This window comes from Balaenoptera borealis, assembly GCF_965194805.1.
Source record: "Balaenoptera borealis genome assembly, chromosome: 8".
NCBI lineage: Eukaryota > Metazoa > Chordata > Mammalia > Artiodactyla > Balaenopteridae > Balaenoptera > Balaenoptera borealis.
Window position 1 is genome coordinate 121,898,680 of NC_138865.1, and position 19,776 is coordinate 121,918,455.

The 19,776-nt window shown below is 63.4% G+C and overlaps 4 protein-coding genes and 1 long non-coding RNA gene across 22 annotated transcripts; 4 read left to right on the forward strand and 1 right to left on the reverse strand.

The window, feature by feature from the left end:
* Positions 1–266: 266 nt before the first annotated feature.
* Positions 267–3,934, forward strand: PTGDS (prostaglandin D2 synthase). 4 transcript variants are annotated; one of them, XM_082401876.1, is made up of 7 exons: positions 267–456; positions 1,497–1,681; positions 1,792–1,868; positions 2,421–2,537; positions 2,677–2,778; positions 3,399–3,424; positions 3,788–3,934. In XM_082401876.1, exons 1-6 carry the CDS (start codon positions 343–345, stop codon positions 3,422–3,424), a joined length of 621 nt encoding a protein of 206 aa, XP_082258002.1. In that variant the 5' UTR covers positions 267–342; the 3' UTR covers positions 3,788–3,934. The 4 variants fall into 4 exon arrangements, with proteins under 4 accessions (XP_082258002.1, XP_082258003.1, XP_082258000.1 ...); XM_082401877.1 differs by having other exon boundaries at positions 268–456; positions 1,497–1,636; XM_082401874.1 differs by lacking the exon at positions 267–456 and adding an exon at positions 816–1,190.
* A 94-nt stretch (positions 3,935–4,028) lies between these two features.
* Positions 4,029–9,915, forward strand: LCNL1 (lipocalin like 1). 4 transcript variants are annotated; one of them, XM_082401895.1, is made up of 4 exons: positions 4,029–5,208; positions 5,572–5,711; positions 6,572–6,682; positions 6,973–9,915. In XM_082401895.1, exons 1-3 carry the CDS (start codon positions 5,110–5,112, stop codon positions 6,657–6,659), a joined length of 327 nt encoding a protein of 108 aa, XP_082258021.1. In that variant the 5' UTR covers positions 4,029–5,109; the 3' UTR covers positions 6,660–6,682; positions 6,973–9,915. The 4 variants fall into 4 exon arrangements, with proteins under 4 accessions (XP_082258021.1, XP_082258022.1, XP_082258020.1 ...); XM_082401896.1 differs by lacking the exon at positions 6,572–6,682; XM_082401894.1 differs by lacking the exons at positions 4,029–5,208; positions 5,572–5,711 and adding an exon at positions 5,943–6,444.
* Positions 9,916–10,035: 120 nt separating this feature from the next.
* On the reverse strand, positions 10,036–18,162 carry CLIC3 (chloride intracellular channel 3). 2 transcript variants are annotated; one of them, XM_082401879.1, is made up of 8 exons: positions 17,922–18,162; positions 17,022–17,131; positions 16,801–16,926; positions 16,574–16,680; positions 16,318–16,493; positions 16,011–16,229; positions 10,446–10,534; positions 10,036–10,267 (listed from the first exon to the last, which is right to left on the reverse strand). In XM_082401879.1, exons 1-6 carry the CDS (start codon positions 17,955–17,957, stop codon positions 16,071–16,073), a joined length of 714 nt encoding a protein of 237 aa, XP_082258005.1. In that variant the 5' UTR covers positions 17,958–18,162; the 3' UTR covers positions 10,036–10,267; positions 10,446–10,534; positions 16,011–16,070. The 2 variants fall into 2 exon arrangements, with proteins under 2 accessions (XP_082258005.1, XP_082258004.1); XM_082401878.1 differs by having other exon boundaries at positions 10,446–13,135.
* PAXX (PAXX non-homologous end joining factor) lies at positions 13,762–15,423 on the forward strand. 11 transcript variants are annotated; one of them, XM_082401884.1, is made up of 7 exons: positions 13,768–14,027; positions 14,108–14,168; positions 14,410–14,459; positions 14,543–14,733; positions 14,810–14,881; positions 15,038–15,122; positions 15,222–15,423. In XM_082401884.1, the coding sequence occupies exons 1-7, from the start codon at positions 13,903–13,905 to the stop codon at positions 15,259–15,261; spliced, it is 624 nt and encodes a 207-aa protein (XP_082258010.1). In that variant the 5' UTR covers positions 13,768–13,902; the 3' UTR covers positions 15,262–15,423. The 11 variants fall into 11 exon arrangements, with proteins under 11 accessions (XP_082258016.1, XP_082258008.1, XP_082258011.1 ...); XM_082401887.1 differs by having other exon boundaries at positions 15,226–15,423; XM_082401883.1 differs by having other exon boundaries at positions 14,543–14,881.
* On the forward strand, positions 17,138–19,275 carry LOC309633286. Its single transcript, XR_014247406.1, has 2 exons — positions 17,138–17,958; positions 18,609–19,275. It is a non-coding gene; the product is annotated as an uncharacterized lncRNA (long non-coding RNA).
* The last annotated feature ends 501 nt before the right edge of the window (positions 19,276–19,776 follow it).

Below are 19,776 nucleotides of genomic sequence, written 5' to 3' on the forward strand. Positions count from 1 at the left end.
GCTCTTGCCCCCTGCCCCCATCCAGGCTGCTGCGGCGGGTCTTTCTGGGACTGGAGAAGGGACCAGCCATGCAGGGACCTCTGGCTGCCGCCCCCGCTCACCCTGCCGTGGCAGCGCCCAGGCCTGTCCTAGTCAGTGCCTCTTACATAAGCAGCCCTGCGGGGGGCTCAGCTGCCGCTGGGCTCAGCTGCCCTGTCCTGCCCCCAGCATCACGAGCCTCCAGTGGGCTGTCCTTGTGCCCTGGGTGGAGGCCAAGCCAGGCCCATAAATAGGGGTCTCCCCGGTGGCCTCCGCGCCTCCTGCCCGCCTCTCTGCCTGCGCTGCCCGCTCGGCTCGGGGAGGATGGCCGCTCCGAACACGCTGTGGACAGGGCTGGCCCTGCTGGGGATGCTGACGGTCCTGCAGATCCCAACCCCGGCCCAGGCCGCCCTGCAGCCCAACTTCCAAGAGGACAAGGTGAGGCGCTCCGTGCCTGGTCCCAAGGCAGGACAGGGCCGTGTAGGGAGCAGGGTGTTCCCTGGGGCCCAACTTTCTCCCTGGGAAGGGGGAGCTGAAGGGAAGGAGGGCGGGACCGGAGGAGGAGGCTGACCACGAGAGGCCTTCCCGGGCTGCTCGCCAGCCAAGATCCGGGTGCATTACCCCCGACTGGCAGGGAAGAAGCTGGGTCCGCGAGCGCCCACACGGCACATGCCGACACGCGGGCCACCTGCGTGCCCGGCATCCCTGACCCAGCATGGTTAGCCCAACGAGCTCACGACGCCCAGGGAAAAAAGGCACACCTTCCACACCTGGGTCCTAGGACACACCTCCGCGCAAGCGCCAAGACGGGGATGCTGCACGGGGCGGCGCCAGGGGACGGCCGGCCGCAGCGACCGAGTGCGCGCGCGTTCGCGATCCCCCCCCCCTCCCCGCGCGCGCACGCGCACACACAGCCCCACACACACACACACACACACACACACACACACACACACACACACACACACACACACACACACACACACACACACACACACACACACACACACACACACACACACACACACACACACACACACACACACACCGCCGGCGGCGCGCTCCTCCTCGGGGGCTGCGGGAACAGTCGGAGTGGGTCTCCCAGCCCCGTGCCCTGCTCCGACCCCTCCAGGGAGGGCCCCGGCGCCCTCTGGCGCCAGCTCCACGGCCAGGCAAGGCCGGACCCAGCGGAGGGGGCGGGGCCGGGCTGGAGAGGAGGGGGAGGGGAAGGGAGGGGAGGGGAGGGGGAGGGGAGGGGAGGGGAGGGGAGGGGGAGGGGAGGGGAGGGAAGGGGAGGGGAGGGGGAGGGGAGGGGGAGGGGAGGGAAGGGGAGGGGAGGGGGAGGGGAGGGGAGGGGGAGGGGAGGGGGAGGGGGAGGGGAGGGGAGGGGGAGGGGAGGGGAGGGGGAGGAGCGGGGCGCCCACCCTGGCGCGTCCGGGAGGGTCCCGGCCGACCAGGGTGGGGGCCGTTTGCCGCAGTTCCTGGGGCTCTGGTTCACCTCGGGCCTCGCCTCCAACTCGAGCTGGTTCCTGGAGAAGAAGAAGGCGCTGTCCATGTGCAAGTCGGTGGTGGCCCCCGCGGCGGACGGCGGCCTCAACCTCACCTCTACCTTCCTCAGGTGGGCGGCGGACGGCGGCCTCAACCTCACCTCTACCTTCCTCAGGTGGGCGGCGGGGCGCGCTTTTGGGGCCGAGAGCTCCCCACCCATGGTCGCGGTCTAGGGACAGCCCCCACCCCCGCCTGACCCCTGACCCGAGGGTGACCTGCCCACAGGAAAGACCAGTGTGAGACCCGGACTCTGCTGCTGCGTCCTGCAGGCCCCCCAGGCTGCTACAGCTATACCAGTCCCCGTGAGTGCGGCCCCTCGCCAGACCCCGGGGTCAACTCGGGAGTGACACCTGCTGGTCGGGGACTCTGGGTGACACCCTGCCCAGCAGTACATGGGGGGGATGATGGCTGCTCCGCCAGGGTCGGCCTGGATCTGCCCCGGGATGGAATCTCCCCAGCTCTCTGCTGCCCCGTCCTGCTGCCCCCAAGGCTTCCCCCACACCTTCCACAGCTCTCCGCCCCAGGACCTCGGCCCTCCTCACTCCCTGCCCGGGAACGACCTCCCCACTGGGAATCTCTCCTCCTCCCGAGAGGAGTTTGGCTGCAGAGTTTGTGGCTGTCCCATGAACTCCTGATTTTCTGAGCCTGTGTGTTTGCTGGGCCTCCAGGACTTCTGGTTTGGGGACGCCGGACTGTGCGAGGGCTGTGCTGGCAGGAAGCAGGGGGCTGGGGAGGGGCAGGGAAGGCAGCTAGACAGAGGGTGGAGCGTCCAGGGCCCCCTCCCGCGCCAGCCCACGGAGGGCGCCCCTCCCCAAGGGTCCCCGACCAACCGGGGCTGTCTCCTGGGCTCCCAGACTGGAGCAGCAATCACGAGGTGTCGGTGGTGGAGACAGACTACGAGGCCTACGCCCTGCTCTACACCGAGAGCTTCCGCGGCCCGGGCCAGGACTTCTGCATGGCCACGCTCTACAGTACGTGCCCCACGCCAGCTCCCACCGCCCGGCCTGAGGCCCGACCCACGGGGCAGCTCGGGGACTCCCCGAGCCTCGGGGGTGGGGGCCGAGCAGGGGTCTCCCGGACGGAGGCCAGCGGCTTCTCCTTCTGCCCCAGGCCGCACCCAGGCCCCCAAAGCTGAGATCAAGGAGAAATTCGCCACCTTCGCCAAGGCCCAGGGCTTCACAGAGGATGGCATTGTCTTCCTGCCACAGACTGGTGAGGGGCCGCTAATCTGACGGGAGGGGATTAAGGTCAGATTAGAGGCAGACACACAGTCTCCTGATTCGGGGGCGGCTGAGGCCTGGGGTTCATCCGGCTGACCGCCCACTGACCGGTACACGGCCTCCAGAGTGTGGGCGGTCTGTCCTCAACACCGTGACCTTGGCCTTCAGCCCCTGGGCTGGGCACAAGAAGGTACTCCTCCAGGAAACACCCCCTCCCCGGGTTCACCACGCACCCACTGTGTGCCAGGCCCCGGGTCGGCCCCCAGGATACATAGGTCCCCAGCCTGGTGGGGGGCAAGCCCTAGAAACAAAACCCGCGGGGTGGGTGTGCCCATGGGGACACAGGGACAAGCGCACTGGGGCTCAGCACGGGCTCCCCGAAGCCTCAGCGCCCACGGCCTCCCTGGGGCAGGCAGCCTGCTCTGGGCCCAGGGAGGGACGGGACCCCCTCTTTGTTTGGAGGAGCAGGGCCGGGGTGGGGGTGGGTGATGCAGTCAGCAGTTTGAGGGTCAGCCAAGATGCTCTCCAGGGCCGCGGGGGTTGGGGACAGGTGGGGCGGGGGAAGTGGCCCGGCCTGGGGCGCTGACCGCCGTCCCGGGCTTTTCTTGGCAGACAAGTGCATGGAGGAGAACACGTAGGTGAGTGGGGTGCTGGGGGCTGCCTTCACGCAGCAGTGCCCACCCATGCGTTCCTTCACTCACTCGTTCACTCGGTGCGCGCTCACCACAACCCCACCCACCATGCGGGGCTGGTCCAGGCCCACGGGGCTGCTGCTCCGAGGAGGGGGCTCCACCGGGTTCCGCGAGGTCGCTGGGGTAGGAGGAGCTGGCGGCTGGGACAGGAACCGGGAGGGGAGGGGAGGGCAGGGCGGGGAGGCCCCCGTCAGGGGCTGGGGCCCTGGGGCGGCCATTCCCCTGTGGCCTGCAGCCAGAAGGGGCCTGGGGGCCCGGGGCCGGGAGTGCGGTTGTCTCCACACCGACAGGTCCTGCTCTCTTGGCCAGGTGACCCCAGCCCTCAGGACCTGGCCATGCTGCCCTGCTCAGCCTTTTCCTTCAACACCCCAAGACCCCAGCCCCGGCTCCTGCGCCACTGGCCCTGCCCCCTCGGGCTTTATCCCAGCTCTGAGAATAAACTCCGGAAGCAAGTCAGCAGCCTGGCCTCTGTCTGTCTGTCCTGCAGTCGTTGCCCCCCTGGGCCTGGCTTTGGCAGGCCCCCGGGACCCGACCGCCGCCCTCGTGGGTCTCCCTTCCCCCTCTGTAAAATCTTGGATGCTGGCTCTGCACGACACCCCCAAGGGGTGAGCAAGGGCCCGCTAGCCTCGCTCCTGGTGGAGTGGAAGACGCGGCCGGGTCAGAAGCCAGGACAGCTTAGGGGAAGCGCCGACGTGTCCCTCACCCGCCCCACTCGGGGCCCTGATCTCACCACAGCCCCACGAGGCACAGCGGCAGCTGAGCCGCTTCTGGTCAGGTGCCCACAGCCTGCCCCCTGACCCCCGGCCAGGAGAGGCCCGAGGCCCAGGGCAGTTTTTGAAGGCGTGGGATTAGTGCACTCAGGCTGGGCAGAGATACGGGTTTGCAGGGACAAAGAGGAAGGTGGCCGGAGTGTCCGTGCCCCCCTGGACTGGGACAGACTGACTGAGTGGGCTGGAGACAGGCCACCCTCCCATCTCCCATGGCTACCTGAGAGCCCCCAGTCCCCTGGCCTCTGGCCTGGGCCTCAAGGGCACGGCCCTGCCCACTCTCCAGGCCTCTGGCACCAAAGCTGACCCAGAGCCCCGGAGCGTGGTCTCCCCTCTGCAGTCCCTCACCTTTGCTAGCCCCCAGATTCCCGGCCGGCGTGGCCATTCTCAGGCCCCTGTCCTGGGTCCTCCTGGCTCACAATGTGCAGTGCCTACTGCAGCCTGCCCACCAGGCCCCACCCAGGCAGACCTCAGCCAGGCCCTGCCCAGGCACCAAGGGTTGTGAGGCTCAGAGGTGAGGGTGAACTTCTGGGATGCTTCCTGGAGGAGGGGGCCTGAGGCTGTGCCTGGCCAAGGGCTGGGGACCACGTCCCAGAGGGCCTGCCGGGCCTTCGCCTCCCCTTGCTTCGGGGCATACGGCCCCTCCCCAGGAGGAAACACCTGGGCTGGTCGGGGTTGGCCGGAGGCCACCGGGCCAAGGTGCTCCAGGGTGCACCCCGATCGTGAGCCCATCACAGTGGGCTCTGTCCCAGCATGCCAGCGCCCCAGGGTGTCTTGGGGGCCTGAAGGCGCAGTGGGAGAGGCCACCCCAACTCTCCTACCCTGCTCCTGAGCCTGTGCGGTCGGCAAGAGACCCCCTCCACCATGCTGCAGATGCTGCGGATTGGCTGGACCCCCGCCCTGCTCGCGGCCTCCCCAGGCCAGGCCCAGGTCCCCGCCCAGGCCAACCTTGACACCAGCCAGGTGTGTCCAGACTTCCCTAGGCCAGACCTGCTCCTCACAGACAGCCTCTTTCTGGCTGCGTTCTACCCAGAGAGGCCGGAGGGCTGGGGCAGCCCAGCCCAGCCCTGCTCATACCCTCTCTGGCCCAAGCCTAGCTCACGTCCGGGGACAGGGGACAGAGCTCGCGTCCGTGTGCGCATCCAGCTTGGGGTGGGTGTGCTGCGGGGGACAGCAGGCCCCTCAGCCCCGCCTCTGGGCTGTGCTCACTGCCACTCCCCAGGCCTCAGACCGGATGAGTGGTAGCTGCCCCCGCCCCCCGATTCCAGGTCAGGGAGGCTGTGGCACAGGGGCTGCCCCCCAGCTCTCCCTGTCCCCTCCCTGCAGTTCCAGGGCATCTGGTACGTGGTTGGGGCGGTATCAGATGACCAGGGCTTCCTGGACTCCAAGGACAGCGTGAAGATGCCCGTGGTCTTGGTGACCCCCTTGGCCAACGGCGACCTGGGCCTCAAGTTTGGGTACCCCACGTAAGTGATCCCAGGAGCTCCACCTCAGACTGGCCGTAGGCCCGGCCAGCGTGAGGTCAGATGTGAGCCAGTGGGAGCCAGAGGTGTCCCTGACCTGTCAGGGAGCCAGAACCAGGCCCGACCCTGCGCCAGGCTGCCGGGGCCATTAAAGCAGCAGCTGCAGCTCGCCTGCTCCCCGGAGGGGCCCGCCTGAGGCCTGGGCGTGGAGGAGCAGCGTCCTTGTGCGTGTGCGTGTGCGTGTGTGTGTGCGCGCGCGTGTCTGCGTGTATGCGCGTGCGTGTGTGCGTGTGTGCGTGCGTGCGTGGATGTGTGCGTGCGCATGCGCGCGTGTGTGCCCGTGTGTGTGCGTGTGTGTGCGTGTCTGGAGGGGAGACCGGAAGGCCCCACAGACCCCGCGACCCCTGGCTGTGTCCCCCTGCCCCCCAGGGTGTCTCCTGACCTGTAAGTGAATTATAAAGCACCTGCGTGATTAAGCATCGATGTGACGGCGGGGACAGGTGCGCCCTGGGCAGGCTGGACACCACCGCCCACGCGCGGCCGTCAGCAGCACCTAAGTGGCAGCCGTTTGTGTCGGGGTCGGGCAGTGTCCTCAGGGGGCCCAGCGGGGCCGCAGCGGCCTGGCAGGGGCTGCTGCACAGGCTGCTGGGGTCCTCCTTCCCAGGCCCGATGGCGGTGCCAGAAGATGGACGCGACCTTCACCAAGGATGCCGTGGACGGGCATTCAGAGGCGCGGGTGCGGCGAGCAGTGCCGGGAGGGAGACAGAGGGTGGGCAGTGGCAGGGCCGGCTCGGCCAGGGCCGTGAGGAGGGGACAGGGCGTCCTGAGCCAGCGCCCAGCTCAGCAGGCTCTCGCTTCCCCAGCCATGGCCCAGACCAACATCCGGGTGGCTTTCACCGGCTACAAGCACTTCGCTGTGTTGTACTCCGAGACGCAGAAGGGGGACGTTAGGAGCGTCCGACTGCAGCTCTACAGTGGGTGGTGGGTGGTGGGTGGTGGGTGGTGGGTGGTGGGTGGTGGGTGACCCAGCTTGGGGGGCAGCACTCCTGACGCGCCCCTCAGCCCATCACGGCCTTCTCTGGGGGCCACATGCAAGGTTTGGTCTGTAGTGCCCACGTGCCCTTCCCAGCAAGCTCTGACTCGGTGGCAGGTGGAACCACCATCTCCCAGTGTCTCCTTGGGGTCCCTCCCCGCCCCCTGCTCCCCACTTCCCCCTCCACCTCCCAGCCCTGCCCCTCTGCTCACCGGCCCTCCCTGCTCTCAGCCCGGGCCCCAGAGCTATTTCCTGAAGATGCCCAGAAGATGCAGCAGCTGGCACCCCAAGCGGGCTTGAACCCCAGCGAGGGCGCCCTGCTGCCCAAGTCAGGTGAGCGCTGTTCCCCCGCCGGCTCAGGGCTGCAGGAGCTGAAAGACCCTAGACCCTGACGGGGGGCTGGGGGGGGAGCCAGGCCCCAAGGCTCACTCCACTGGCCCCGGACCCAGAACAGGAGGACCAGGGGAGGGTGGGCGGTGCCCTGGCCAGGTGCCCCTCAGGAGGGGGTCACAGGCCGGGAGGCTTGGCTACTCCGGGGAGGGTGTGGAGCCTCCGGCCCGGGGAGGGGGCACTGGGTGTTTCCTCGGGCCCTGCTCTCTTCCACAGACCAGTGTGCCGGCGCCCTCGCCTAGGTGAGTGCGTGGGGCTGGCCCGGACCCAGCGCCCTGCTGACCCAGGGAGGCCCCTCCCGGCCAGAGGGCTGCACTCTGGGGGTCCTCCGTCCTGGGGCAGCGGCGGGGAGGGACAGAGTGGGGCCCCGGGGTGGGCCCAGGGAGGGCAGGAGGAGGTGAGAGGACCCCACCCCTCCCCACAGCTGCTGCCCAGTTGGTTTGCAGTGAGGGACCCAGCCCAGGGGTTGGAGAAGAGGGCCGTGATGCCGGGGCTCCGGGTACCCAGCCCTCCTCAAAGAGCGGCGGCCTCCCTCCACCCCCAGGCCCCAGCACCATAAACAGTCTCGAAAAGCCAGCGCTGTGCTTTTCTTGGGTGGGGGCAGGAATAGGGGGATGGGGCAGAGGAGCCGTGTGGACCGGGGCAGGGGCGCTCTGGGTCCCCCTGAGGCCTGGGACCCGCCCGGATAGGGACAGTGCGGGGCTCAGGCTCCAACCCCGCAGGGCGGCCCCTCCACGGCTGGTTCCGGGGACCCAGAGGGACTGGAGCGGGACCCCTCGCCAGGGCAACCCTGCCCCGCCACCCAGGCAGGCGTTAGGCCTGGGAGGGGCCGAGGCTTGGCTCCACGGGTGGTAGGATCCTCCAGCGGTTGGACAGGGCATCACAGTGTCTTCTCTGGGTCCCCTGCTGACCCCGGGCGCCAGGCCAGGGGTGCTGCCCTCGCTCCGCGGCACAGACCTGCGTGCAGTTGCCAGACAGAGCCATGCCCGACCCACACCCAGCGCGTGCCTGGGTTCCTCGGGCCCTGGGGTCCTCCCAAACCGCAGCCCGAGGGGGGTCTGTGCTGCTTCTCACCCCAGGCGGCCTTCCGGCACCCCTTCTCCCTTGACCCCCGCCCGCAAGGCAGAGCTCTGTCCTGCCGTTGTGTTTATGAGGGAAATAGCGTGGTCCTTCAAGGACTGGTCCTGAAGAATTTGAGGGTAAAATGGCATAATATTTGTCACGTAACTAGTTCAGAAAAAAATCATACCAGATGTAAATATGGCAAAATGTTGATCATGGTTCCATCTGGGTGACGGTTTGTTATACTATCATTTCTGCTCTTCAGTTGGTTAGACAGTTTTCCTTAGAAACACAGCCCTGTCCTACCAGACGGTGAGGTCACTGGGAAAAAGAGCCCCACATCCCAGGGACCGCAGACAGCCCCTCCATACCTGCACCCAACACCTGGAGGCCCTGCCGCTGCCTCTGCTGCCTGGCCGACCTGCCAGCCTCTGGCCCTCTGCAGACACTCCCCCCTCCCCCCAGCCTGACACCAGTCCCACTATGTGGGAGCAGGTGGGAAGGCCCAGAGATCAGCACCTCCCACCCAAGATGCCACCTGCCAACCAGCAGAGGCATCTGCAGAGAGAGACTGGTGATGAACCATTCATCTAGTCAACTTGCTTTTTTTTTTTTCTGCCCTTGGCCGCTGTGTGGCTTGTGGGATCTCTCTTCCCCAACCAGGGATCAAACCCGGGGCCCCCGGCAGTGCAAGTGCCGAGTCGTAACCACTGGACCGCCAGGGAATTCCCAGTTGGTCTATTGATCAACTGATCTATCGGTTGCCATTCAGCTTCCACGCGGAACAAGAGATGTGGTGGAAATTGCCGAAGAGCAGGGATTAAAGGCGGGGCGGGATGGGGGGAAGACTCTCCAGCAGGCTCTCGGCCCCTTCCTTCCCCACTAACTCGTCCCTCCCATGTACCCTGGGAAGGATCTGGAGTGAGGAGATGCAGTTTGCCCTTCACGGCCCATTGGGGGGCAGCCCCCCAGGGCCTCTCTGGACCCAGGAAGGGTCATGCCCCTGGCACCTGCGGATCAGCCCAGTCCTGCATGCCCTGCTCCGGCCACACGGGGGCAGACTTTAGCCAGTTCTCCACCCGGAAGCCCAGGGCTGCGTGTGTAAGATCTGTCAGCTGGCACCCTCCTCTGCTCACAACTGCTCCAGTGGGTCCCATCTCACTGAGAGTAAAGGCCAAAGTCCTTAGGTGGCCAACAAAGGCCCCCCGATCGGCCTTCTTCTGACCCCACCACTATGACTGCAAAGAGCCGGGTCACTGGAAAAAAGATTGTCCCAAGCCTGGGTGCTTCGGGTGCCTTCAGCCCTCGGACCAGCCTTTCCAACGCCCTCCTGACCCCCAGAGATGGGGCTCCGTGGAACCACGGGAGCTCTTCCCAAACCTCCCTCTTTTTTTTTTTTTTTTCCTTAAACTGTGTCTTTTCTTTTTTTCCAACCCTCCCTCTTAATCAGCTGAGGTTGGTTACTGATTATTTACATTGACGAGAGGAAGAGACAAGTTTTGTTTGAGCTAAACTGAGGACTGCAGAGCAGGAGACCCAGATTCAAGAAGCACTTGAATTGTGTTCCCCAGGCTACAAAATGGGGGAGGCTTATACAAGCAAAAACTGCAAAGTTACATAAATTGTCAAGAATTAGGATTGGAACTGGCAATAAGGAAGGTGCTTGTAAAGCAAGAATTGGTTGGGCTCCAAAATGCATAGTTACCAGGAGAGATCTTGAGATTATAAGGTTGCTGGTGGCAGCCACTAGCAGATACTATTTTGAGAACAGTTGGTCATGACCTTGAGTCTGATACAGTTTAGAAAATTCAAGTTCCCAGTGATGCAGGAACTGTCTGAAACTACATCCGTAATGGCCACCCGGCTCCAATTTGGATGCCTGAACCACAGTTTAATAACTTGTCAGAACAACAAACATCAAACATGACAAGGGTACATTTCTGCAAGTTTTCAAAACAGATTAGCAGGTACACAGAAAGTCAGCATGACCTTGGCGTCTGGGAAGGGAATCTCATCTTCGAAGGAATGCTGGCATTGGTGTTGCTGGGGAAGGGGCAGCAGGCAGCATTTATCCCTGTATTCAAAGTGGACATTCTAAACAATCAGGTAATGCATTTTTCTCCTCCTCCTCCTTATTTTTTAATGGTTAAAGCAGATATACAGTTTATGTTTGACAGGCCATAAGACAGACTGTTCTAATTAGCATAAAGTTCAAGCCAAAGTATGTATAATCCAGAATAACTTCCCCATACCTTAATATGTGAAAATTTCTTTCATCAACTGTGTCTTCCCAAAGTGCTTGTTTAATTATTTCTGCGTTAGGGTGCTCTTGCTGTTTTCACTGTTTTAAGACACAAACTTTAGATGGGAAATTCCTGAGAGATCTCTCTCCTACCCCTCCTTGTTACGTGAATGTGACCTCAGTAGGTTTCCAATATGTGCACTCTCCCTTCCACGTGCGACAGGACACCCAGGAAAGGTCCTCCCTGGCATCAAGGGACAAAAGTTGCTGAATCTGTAAAAAACCTGACCGTTGATCAGCAATGCTTTTAGAGAAAGCATGTAAAGATTAATAAACAGAAACCTTATTTAAAATAGAGTCAGGAGGCCACAAGGGGGAGACCTCACCCCCTACTGTGCAGCCTCAATTGCAGACCAACAGGAAGGTTACTACTTACTACCCAGCAGGAGGAAGGAAGATTTTTCTTCCCGCCCAGCAACAGCCCAGCCAATGAGAGACCAGCACAGTTCAGCCAATGAAAAGCCACCACACTTCCAACTCCCAGTTTCCTCCAATGGACTCTTCGTTTAGAACACCCCCCCCCCATTCCCTCTTCTCCTCTATAAAAGAGTTTCCTGTCTGCTGGTCTTCAGATTTGCCTGTGGTTTCCCCTAGATTGCATGTACTGAATTGTGATTCTTTGCTGTTCCCAAATAAACCCACTTTGCTGGCAAAATAACTGGCTGTTTTATCGTTTTAGGTCAACACGTATAAGATAACCCTCACAAGTCCAGGGATTAAGGACCTGATATCTTTAGAGGTCATTAGTCAGCCTACCACATTCTACCTAGAAACAACTTCCTAGAGCCTGAGCGCTGTGCCTGGAGGGACTAACGTTTAAGGCTGTCCCAGGGGCTGGTGACTCCACACTCACATCTCTGGGCCTGATCCTCTAGACTAGAGTCTTGTGTACACAGCAGCTTTCATTCATCTCCATCAGATATACAGCCATATCAAGAACTCATAAGACAAAGGAAAGGCCCCCATGTCCTCTCCAATCCTGCCTTAGCCCAATTATCTTGGAAAGGGCATTTCTTTTTTTTTTTTGGCTGCGTCAGGTCTTAGTTGCAGCACGCAGATCTTTCTTTGCAGCGCATGGGCTTCTCTCTAGCTGTGGCGTGCGGGTTTTCTCTCTCTAGTTGAGGCGCACGAGCTCAGTAGTTGTGGCGCATGGGCTTAGTTGCCCCTCAGCATGTGAGATCTTAGTTCCCCAACCAGGGATCGAACCCGCGTCCCCTGCATTGGAAGGCGGATTCTTTACCACTGGACCACTGGGGAAGTCCCAGGAAGGGCATTTCTACTCTTCCTAAATGCAGGGGTCATCCATGATCCCTCCCCTCCTCCCCCACACCTCTCTCCAACTCCACTCTGAGCCCTTGGCCCAGTCTTCATCAGCTCTGTCCTGAGGAACTCAGCAGCCCTCTACTATTCTCCCTGCCCCCCTCATCTCCACTCCCACAGCCCTTCATCCCCTCACCTCATGGCATTCAACATGGGCTTTATACACATAAATCAGAAGTGCCACTCCCCACCCCACCCCCACTTAAACCCTCCAAAGGCTCCCCACTCTGCATTCATTTATTTACATATTTATTGAATATCTCTATGTGACAGCCACTGTTTAGACACTGAGGATACAGTGGCAAATAAAACAGAATGCCCTGCCCTTGTGGACCTCATGGGGAAAATTGGCAATAAACAGGATAAATAACTATATTAGTCACCTACTGCTGAAGACCAGATTACCCCAAAACTCAGTGGCTTAAAACAACAGCATGTATTGTCTCCCAGTTTCTGAGGGTCAAGAATCTGGTCCTGGGTGCTCTGGACCCTCTGGCACAAAATCTCTCGTGAGGCTGCAGTCAAGCCACTGGCTGGAGCTGTGTTCTCATCAGAAGGCTCAGCTGGGAAGGGGTCTGTGTCTCAGCTCTCTCACTGGTTGTTGGCCAGGCCTTGGTCCTTTGCCACAGGACTCCTCATGTCATGGTGAGCAATTCCAGAGAAAGAAAGAAGTGACAGCCCGTCCTCTCTGCCACATTCTATTGGCTAGAAGCTAGTTACTCAATCCAGCCCGCACTCAGGGGAGGGCTACACAAAGGTGCAAACGCAGGAGGCACATGGTTGGGGGCCATCTTAGAGGCTGCTGTCACAACACGTAAATCAGAATGTACTTTATATAGTGACAAGCTGGAAAACAAGTAGATAAAAGAGGAGAGAGGACATGAGATGTTGGGCAGGGTGCTGAAATTGGATATAAAACAATAGGGAAGGCCTCACCAAGAAGGTGACTTTTGAGTAAAGACCTGAAGGGAGTGAGTGACTCTGGGGAAAAGGGGTGCCGGGCAGAGACAACAGCGAATGCAGAGGTCCTGAGGCAGGAGCCTCGTGGGAAGGGAGCTGAGGGTTGTCAAATAGGAGAAAGTAGGCAATGAGGCAGGCCTGGCTGCAGCCATACTTGAAATACATTAGCACAGCCTACAAACCCACCTGCCGCCCTCCTATGCCTCGGTGCGGGTACCCTGGCCTTCTTCCAAAGCCCTGAGCAGAACTGCTCTGTGCTCACTATGGGGCTTCTGCAGAGGCTGCCCCCTCTGCCTGGTACCCTCTTTCCTGGCATGCTGCATCCCTCTCTTCTTCCAGGTCACAGGCATTTGGCACGACCTGAGGATTGCAAGTTTCGTTTGTTTATTTGTCCATCCCATGAGCTCTCACAAGTTTCAGGAGATCAGAGACCTTGTCTCTTGATCAAGGTGTGCCCAAGGCCCGGGACAACACGAGGCAAAGAAGAGGTGCTGGGTAAACATTGTGGGATGCATGAACGAGTGGCGGAAGCCTGTTGCACCGGTTACCGTAGTTTATTCACTTCTGTATTTTGACTTGTTTCAGTTGACGATAGGAAGCTGGGTGCGAGGGGGAGGCCGCAGGGATCAGCGAGGGGGTCAAAGCAGTCTGAGGCCAGAGCAGTGGCCGGCGCGGCCTGCGCCCAGTCAGGGTTTGCGCGAAGCGGGGGAACCCCGGACTCAGCGGGGACAGCGCAGGGGGTAAGGCTCAAAGAGACCCCCAAGTGTGCGCAGGGCCCCGAGTCCCGGACCGCGCCGCACAGCCCTCGTGCCGGGAAACAGCGCTCAGGACAAGCCAGCCCAGCCCGGAAGCCCCGCCCTGCGCACGAAGCTCCGCCCCCACCGGTGCAGGCACCGTCCCGTGACTAAGCCCCGCCCAGCTAGCCCCGCCCCGCGCAGGCCCCTAGTCACCGCTTGGCTCTGCCCCCGCCACCCCCAGCCCGCCCACTGGCACGGGCCCCGTCCCCGCTCCGGAAGCCTTCCGCCCGCGCAGGCGCCCTAGGTCCCGAGGCGGCCCTAGGTTTCGAGGGGGCCCTCGGTCCCGAGGTGGCCCTGGATCCGCCGGGTCCCTCCGCCTACCGAGGTGCCATGGTGCCGCCGCCGCTGTCGCCGCCGCTCTGCACGCTGCCGCCCGGCCCCGGACCCCCGCGCTTCGTGTGTTACTGCGAGGGGGAGGGCAGTGGGACGGGGGAACGCGGCGGCTTCAACCTCTAGTGAGTAGCGGGGTCCGCAGGGCTGCGAGGGGCGCGGGCAGCTCTGCGGGCGGTCCCGCCTGACAGCCCCTCCCCCGCAGTGTGACGGACGCCGCGGAGCTTTGGAGCACCTGCTTCACGCCGGACAGCCTGGCGGCCCTCGTGGGTAACAGGGCTCCTGGGCGGCCGGCAGCCTCCAGCACCCCACGCCTGCAGCGCGGACCACGTGTGGGATCGAAGGGGGCGGCCTGGGATTCCCCGGAAGGGTCAGGACACCCTTCCCACGGCTCTGTAGCTGTAGTCCTAAGATTGGTCCCGGGCGGCTCTGGGTCGGGCAGGTTTGGGGTGTCCCCAGTAGTCCTAGGGTGTCAGGCACCTGGTGACCAGTCCCTGTGCCCTGTAGAAAGCCCGTTTTGGCCTGAGTGCGGCTGAAGACATCACCCCCCGCTTCAGGTGAGCCCCTGAGCAGGGAGGCAGGAGGGATGGGGAGCGGCGAGTGGGTCTGGTCACAGCGCTCAGCCCGCCTCCTTTCCCAGGGCAGCCTGCCAGCAGCAAGCTGTGACTCTCACCCTGCAGGAGGACAGAGCTTCCCTGACCCTTTCAGGGGGGCCCTCGGCGCTGGAATTTGACCTCTCCAAGGTGCCGGGCCCAGAGGCAGCCTCCAGGTTGCAGGCACTGACACTGGGCCTGGCAGAGCGCGTGTGCAGCTTGGAGCAGCAGCTGGCAGGTAGGGTGGGGGGTAGGCATCTCACACCCTCACTGGGGTCCCCCCGCTGGGGCCTACATTCCTGCTTTCTCCCCAGCTGCTGCAGAGGAGACAGCCACCAGCCCCAGGAAGAGCTCCCGGCAGGTGGGCCCTCTGCTCTTCTTACCGGGTAAGGCCTGTCACCTGTGACTTGGGTAGGGTGACTCAGTTTCCCCAGAACAAGCCTCAAGCTCCAGAGAGAGGATCTGTCTGTGTGGAGAAGGGGTTGTGGCCCTGGGATCCTGCTAGATTCAGGAGCCCCCCTCCCTCATCCTGTTTTCCCCAGACCCGGATGCTCAGAGAGGTGGCCCTGGACCTGGGGTCAAGAGGCGGTGTCCGGGAGAGTCTCTCATCAACCCTGGCTTCAAGAGGTGCCCACCCACTCCCCCGCCCTCTTGTGCCCAGGGTCCATCCCTGGACCCTGCCCGCCCTTCCACACCCCCATGGTGTCATTCCCTCTTCTCTCCCAGTAAGAAACCAGCTGGTGGTGTAGACTTCGACGACCCCTGAAGGTGCAGCAAAAAGTGTGACCGTCGGGAGGCTGCTTGCAAGGGGAGGGGCAGCCCCTGGGACCCTCCCGCTGGCACCTGCCCATCCCGCTGCCAGGCAGGAACAAGCCTGCTCCTCCAGCCCCTTCCCCATCAAATAAACATCTTCATCTGGCGGAGGTCACAGAGGTCCCGGCCAGGCTCTGGTTCCTGGGGGCTGGCTCCAGGAGAGGGCTCGGGGATTGCCAGGCCTGCGGTCTGGGCGTGGGGCCGCATCAGGCTCTGCGCTCCATGGTGGAGCTGCCGACTCTCCCGACCCGCCCAGCTGTCCCTGCCTGGCCAGCCCAGGAGCCAAGAAGGCTGTGTGAGGTGGGGCTGGGGCTCTGAGAGGCTAGAACTCTGCTCCTGTCCCTGCGGGCACACGCCTCCCTGATGCAAACCCCACGTGATGACCAGGGAGATGGGGGTGGCCTGCCTGCCACCTGGGGTAGAGCTGAGGAATGTGGGCCCGCCCTCCGGCCTGGAGACCGGAGTTGCCCAGACGGGGCTCTGCTCCCCACCCTCCCCAGCCATCCTGCCGCCCCGCCCTGGCCTGACTGGTTTGGGAGCCCAATCCAGTCCCGCCATCCCTGAGGAGTGGGGGAATGGACCGCGCCCCGCCCACTGGGCTCTCTGCCGGTCCTTCCTGGCTGTCATCTGGAGCTGAGCGTCTCACGGTGGGAGTTTGGGGGTGGCAGAATTGCGGGGCCTCTGGTCCTCGTATGTCCGTACCCGCTCACTGAGGCAGAGATGCCTTTCTGGGGCTGCAGACGGGCGGGGGAGGCGGGCGCGCTAGCGGGGGCGCACGGCGGGCCGGTAGGCCGCCAGGATCTCGGCGCTGTGTGGACACGTGTAGTTGAACTCCTTCTCCTGCAGGGCGTTGTCCAGGTAGCGGCGGACGCCGCACAGCTCAGCGGGGATGGGCGCCTGGCGGAAGTGCGCGCACACCGTCTGCGGGCGAGGGGCGCGGTCGGGGTCTCCTCGAGGGTCCGCCCCGCCCCGCCTCGCCCCGCTTTGGCCCGCCCGGCCCGGCGCTCACGTTCACGATGTGCAGCTTGGGCAGCAGCCCGCAGTCGGCCAGCGTGAGCTGGTCGCCGTCCACAAAGCGGCGGCGTGACTCGCGCAGCTGCGGCTCCCGCGCCAGCTCGTGCTCCAGGGGCGCGCGCAGGTAGCTGTCCAGCTTGGCGAGGGCACGCAGCAGATGCTGGTACAGGGCTGGGGGCGGGGAGCGCGGTGAGGAGCCGGCCGGGGCCGCCACTCCACCCAGCCTCGCCGCGTCTCCGGACCCTCCTCACCATCGTCCAGCGCGGGCACCGGGTTCTTGATGAAGGCGGAGAATTTGTGAAAGACGTCATTGCCCGCCGCGGTGGACTCCCTGTATCTGGGCGCTAGGCTGGGGAATCTGAGGGTGGAGGGATTTTGGGTCAGACCCTTGCTGCCCCCTGCGAGGCCCCGGGCTCTGTCCTGGGGGTGTCCTGCCTGAGGGCCCCATCTTGCCCCTCCCACTGCACCCGGCCCTCACTCTGGGGGGCTTAGCGTCTCTTCCAGAAACTCCTCTATCTGCAGCGTGTCCGTTTTGGCGTCGCCATCATAGAGCAGGATGGGCAGCTGCGAACCCGGGGCAAAGTCCTTCAGCACATCTGGGGACCTGTGGGCACAAGGCAGGGGGCAAGCGGCTGGCCCGAGGAGGGCCAAAGCCAGCGAGGGGTTCCCGGGACAGGGGTTCCCGGGGCAGGGGCTCACCTGCGGGTGTCCACGGTGGTGAGTGTGAAGGACACACCCTTGAGAAGCAGGACCATGAAGAGCCTCTGACAAGAAGGGCAGTGGCCCACGCTCTCACCGTCCTCGCTCGCCTGGGTGGGAGGCGTAGAGGGGTGTCGGGGCAGGGGGTACACCCAGGACTCCCGCGGCCTCCCACTGCCAAGAGGTTGGAGCAAGGCCAGGGCTCCAGCTCAGTTGGACATGGCCTGGACAAGCGGCCGCGAGGGCCCTTCACTCGGTCCCTGGGAGGCGGGGAGGGCTGCAGCACTGCTGAGAGCCTGGAGGCTGGGCCAGGGCACCGGGGTGAGGGGTGCAGAGGCGGGAGCCTGGCTCTGGGGCTTGGCCCCTTATCTTCAGAGCCTGGGCCGAGGCCAGGCCCCTGGGCACCAGGCCCTGCAGGCTGGTCGCAAGGGTGGGGTGGGACAAGTGAGCTGCTTTCGGAGTGATTCACCTTGCTGAACCGGGTACCTCGCTGCCCTGGGCCTCAAGGGTGGGAGGAGGCCAGGCGCTGGCAGCCCCTCACCAGGGTCGGCAGATCGAGGCACGGAGGGCTGCCTGGCACAGCTGCTCTTCTGCGGCACTGACCCCAGCCTCCACCGGGCCTCGGCCACTGCTCCCTGCCAGCTACATCCCCCCCGCCCCCCAGGGGCTTCTCCTTCAGGAGGGCTGGGCTGTGCCGGGGAGTCAAGGCTGGCAGTCAGGGTGAGGCCACCCCAAGCCCTTTGGGAATAGTTCACTGGCGCTACCCCCCTCGCTGCCCCCACCTACGCGGCCTCCAGAGGACAGCCAGAGCCCAGCGCAGGGCAAGGGGTGCGGACCCTGCCGCGGAGACCCACCCTTCCGCCCTTCCCAGACCTCCCCGCAGCCCGGCCAGCCCGGCACCTTGACAAACAGCTGGAGCTTGGCGGTCTCAGCCATGGTGGGGAGCTTCGGACGGCGGCAGGGCCTGGGCGGGGACTTGCGGAGCTCCCTTTAAGGTTCCCTGAGCGCCCCGCCCTCCCCGGCCCGGGGGCCCGCCCAGTGGAGTCACCTAGGAGGTGCACAGGCAGCCAGGGCTCAGTGCCGGCGTGAGGGTGGGGCCGTGGAGAGCTGAGTGATCGGACCCGGGGCGGGGGCGCCACGGCTGGGGGCGGGGGCGGGGGGGTGGAGGAGGCCAGTGCACTGGCAGGCGGGGAGAGAGGGGTGCCGACCTGGGAGGGGGCAGCTCTGGGTCAGGACCACCCCCACCGTGAGCCCAACAGCCCTCCGTGCAGTGGACACCCCCGCCGCCTGTGAGGGTTCCCACCCCAGAAAGCCGAGGAGCGGGAAGAGAAATGAACAGCCTGGCCACAGCCTGTTTCCGCATCTGCGGACCAGGGCACTACAAGAGTGATAAGTCGCTTGGGAGGGACGCCCCCTTCCCACCTACTGATCTCCGTTAGATAGAGCCCCCCCCCCCCAGGGCAGGGCCCACATTCCAAACGTGCCGAAGGGGGACGTGCCGGGCTCAGGTGTCTTTACCCGGCCGACCCCACATCCCTGCCCTCCTTGTGGGCTCAGGGCGGGTTTCTCCCTGTTCTTAACCTTTAGAAGAAAGAACCCTTGGGTTAGAAGCCACAATCTTCTGAGCCACGGGGACCTCGCCCCCCACCCCACCTCCCCACGCTGGACTGGAGGGAGAAGGCCAGAGAAGGCTGGGGGAGTTGGCAGCCTCACAGGTGTGCGCCTGCCGGCCCGCCCCGATAGGGACCACTCACCGAACTTCCCCCACTGGGGCCCAGCGCCTGCGGGGAGGGGGCTTAGGGAGGAGCCATCGTGGTGCAGCGCCACCTGGTGGCAGCCAGTGGGATCTGCATGGCACCTTCCACTCCAAGCCCAGGGCCTCGTTCCCCTGTCCAGGCCCCCAGCCCGACAGACCCTCTCCGGAAGCAACAGTGGTCCGGGCTCCTGGCAGAGGTCCCCTGAGCCTGGGGCTGGCCTCGACATACTGTGGAGTTGGGGCCTGGGCCTCCGGACCACCTGCCACCACCACGGGGCTGCTCCTCAACAACTGGGGGGGGGGTCACCCCGCTCGCTTCCTGCTTCCCTGCCACACAAACTGCCACCCTGGAGAAGGGCCAAGGCCCCTCCACACCGGTGCCTGTTCACCAGATGTCCTGTGTGTAAAGGCACCCTTACACGTCCGTTAGAAAAATGGTGACACGGACAAATGAACAGGTGGTTCAGAAAAAAGGAAATAAAACACCAACAGAATAAATGACAGTGTGTTTCATTGTACACGTATTCCAAGAACAAATCAGAACAAGATACATACGGTTTGTGGTTACAACGGGCAGAAATGTGGCCACCATATTCTTGGCAACGGTGTGGGGAAACGCACTCTGGGGGCGTCCCTGGTAAACAGCAGCTGCCATCGAGACGTCCCCATAAGTACACGAGGGACAAACGGGTGTGCAGTGCCCCAGGGTGTGGCAGAGTCCTGGTGCATCCACAGGAGAGGACGGAGGAGGCGGGTCTCTAGCCTGAGATTTACTGGTGTTACGGGCTGAACTGTGTCCCCTCCAAATTCATATGAAGTCCTCCTCCCCAAGCCCCCACCCCTCAGAATGTGACCATATTTGGAGATGGGGTCTTTACAGAAGTAATCAAGTTAAGATGAGGTCATTACGATGGGCCCTAACCCAACATGACTGTGTCCTTATAAAAAGGGGAGGGACTTCCCTGGTGGTCCAGTGGTTAAGAATCTGCCTTCCAAAAG

Bases quoted from the DNA above. Each gene is read 5' to 3' on its own strand.
- CLIC3 (XM_082401879.1), bottom strand. From the start codon at position 17,957: ATGGCTGAGACCGCCAAGCTCCAGCTGTTTGTCAAG. The intron at 17,132-17,921 runs GTGCCGGGCTGG...CCTCCCACCCAG, and splicing joins AGCTCCAGCTGTTTGTCAAG to GCGAGCGAGGACGGTGAGAG. The intron at 16,230-16,317 runs GTGAGCGCCGGG...CCTCGCCCGCAG, and splicing joins CCAAGCTGCACATCGTGAAC to ACGGTGTGCGCGCACTTCCG.
- PTGDS (XM_082401874.1), top strand. From the start codon at position 831: ATGCTGCACGGGGCGGCGCCAGGGGACGGCCGGCCGCAGCGACCGAGT. The intron at 1,682-1,791 runs GTGGGCGGCGGG...ACCTGCCCACAG, and splicing joins CTCACCTCTACCTTCCTCAG to GAAAGACCAGTGTGAGACCC. The intron at 2,538-2,676 runs GTACGTGCCCCA...CTTCTGCCCCAG, and splicing joins CTGCATGGCCACGCTCTACA to GCCGCACCCAGGCCCCCAAA.
- PAXX (XM_082401880.1), top strand. From the start codon at position 13,903: ATGGTGCCGCCGCCGCTGTCGCCGCCGCTCTGCACGCTGCCGCCCGGC. The intron at 14,028-14,107 runs GTGAGTAGCGGG...CCTCCCCCGCAG, and splicing joins CGCGGCGGCTTCAACCTCTA to TGTGACGGACGCCGCGGAGC. The intron at 15,123-15,225 runs GTGCCCACCCAC...TCTCCCAGTAAG, and splicing joins ATCAACCCTGGCTTCAAGAG to AAACCAGCTGGTGGTGTAGA.
- LCNL1 (XM_082401893.1), top strand. From the start codon at position 6,394: ATGGACGCGACCTTCACCAAGGATGCCGTGGACGGGCATTCAGAGGCG. The intron at 6,683-6,972 runs GTGGGTGGTGGG...CCCTGCTCTCAG, and splicing joins CGTCCGACTGCAGCTCTACA to CCCGGGCCCCAGAGCTATTT.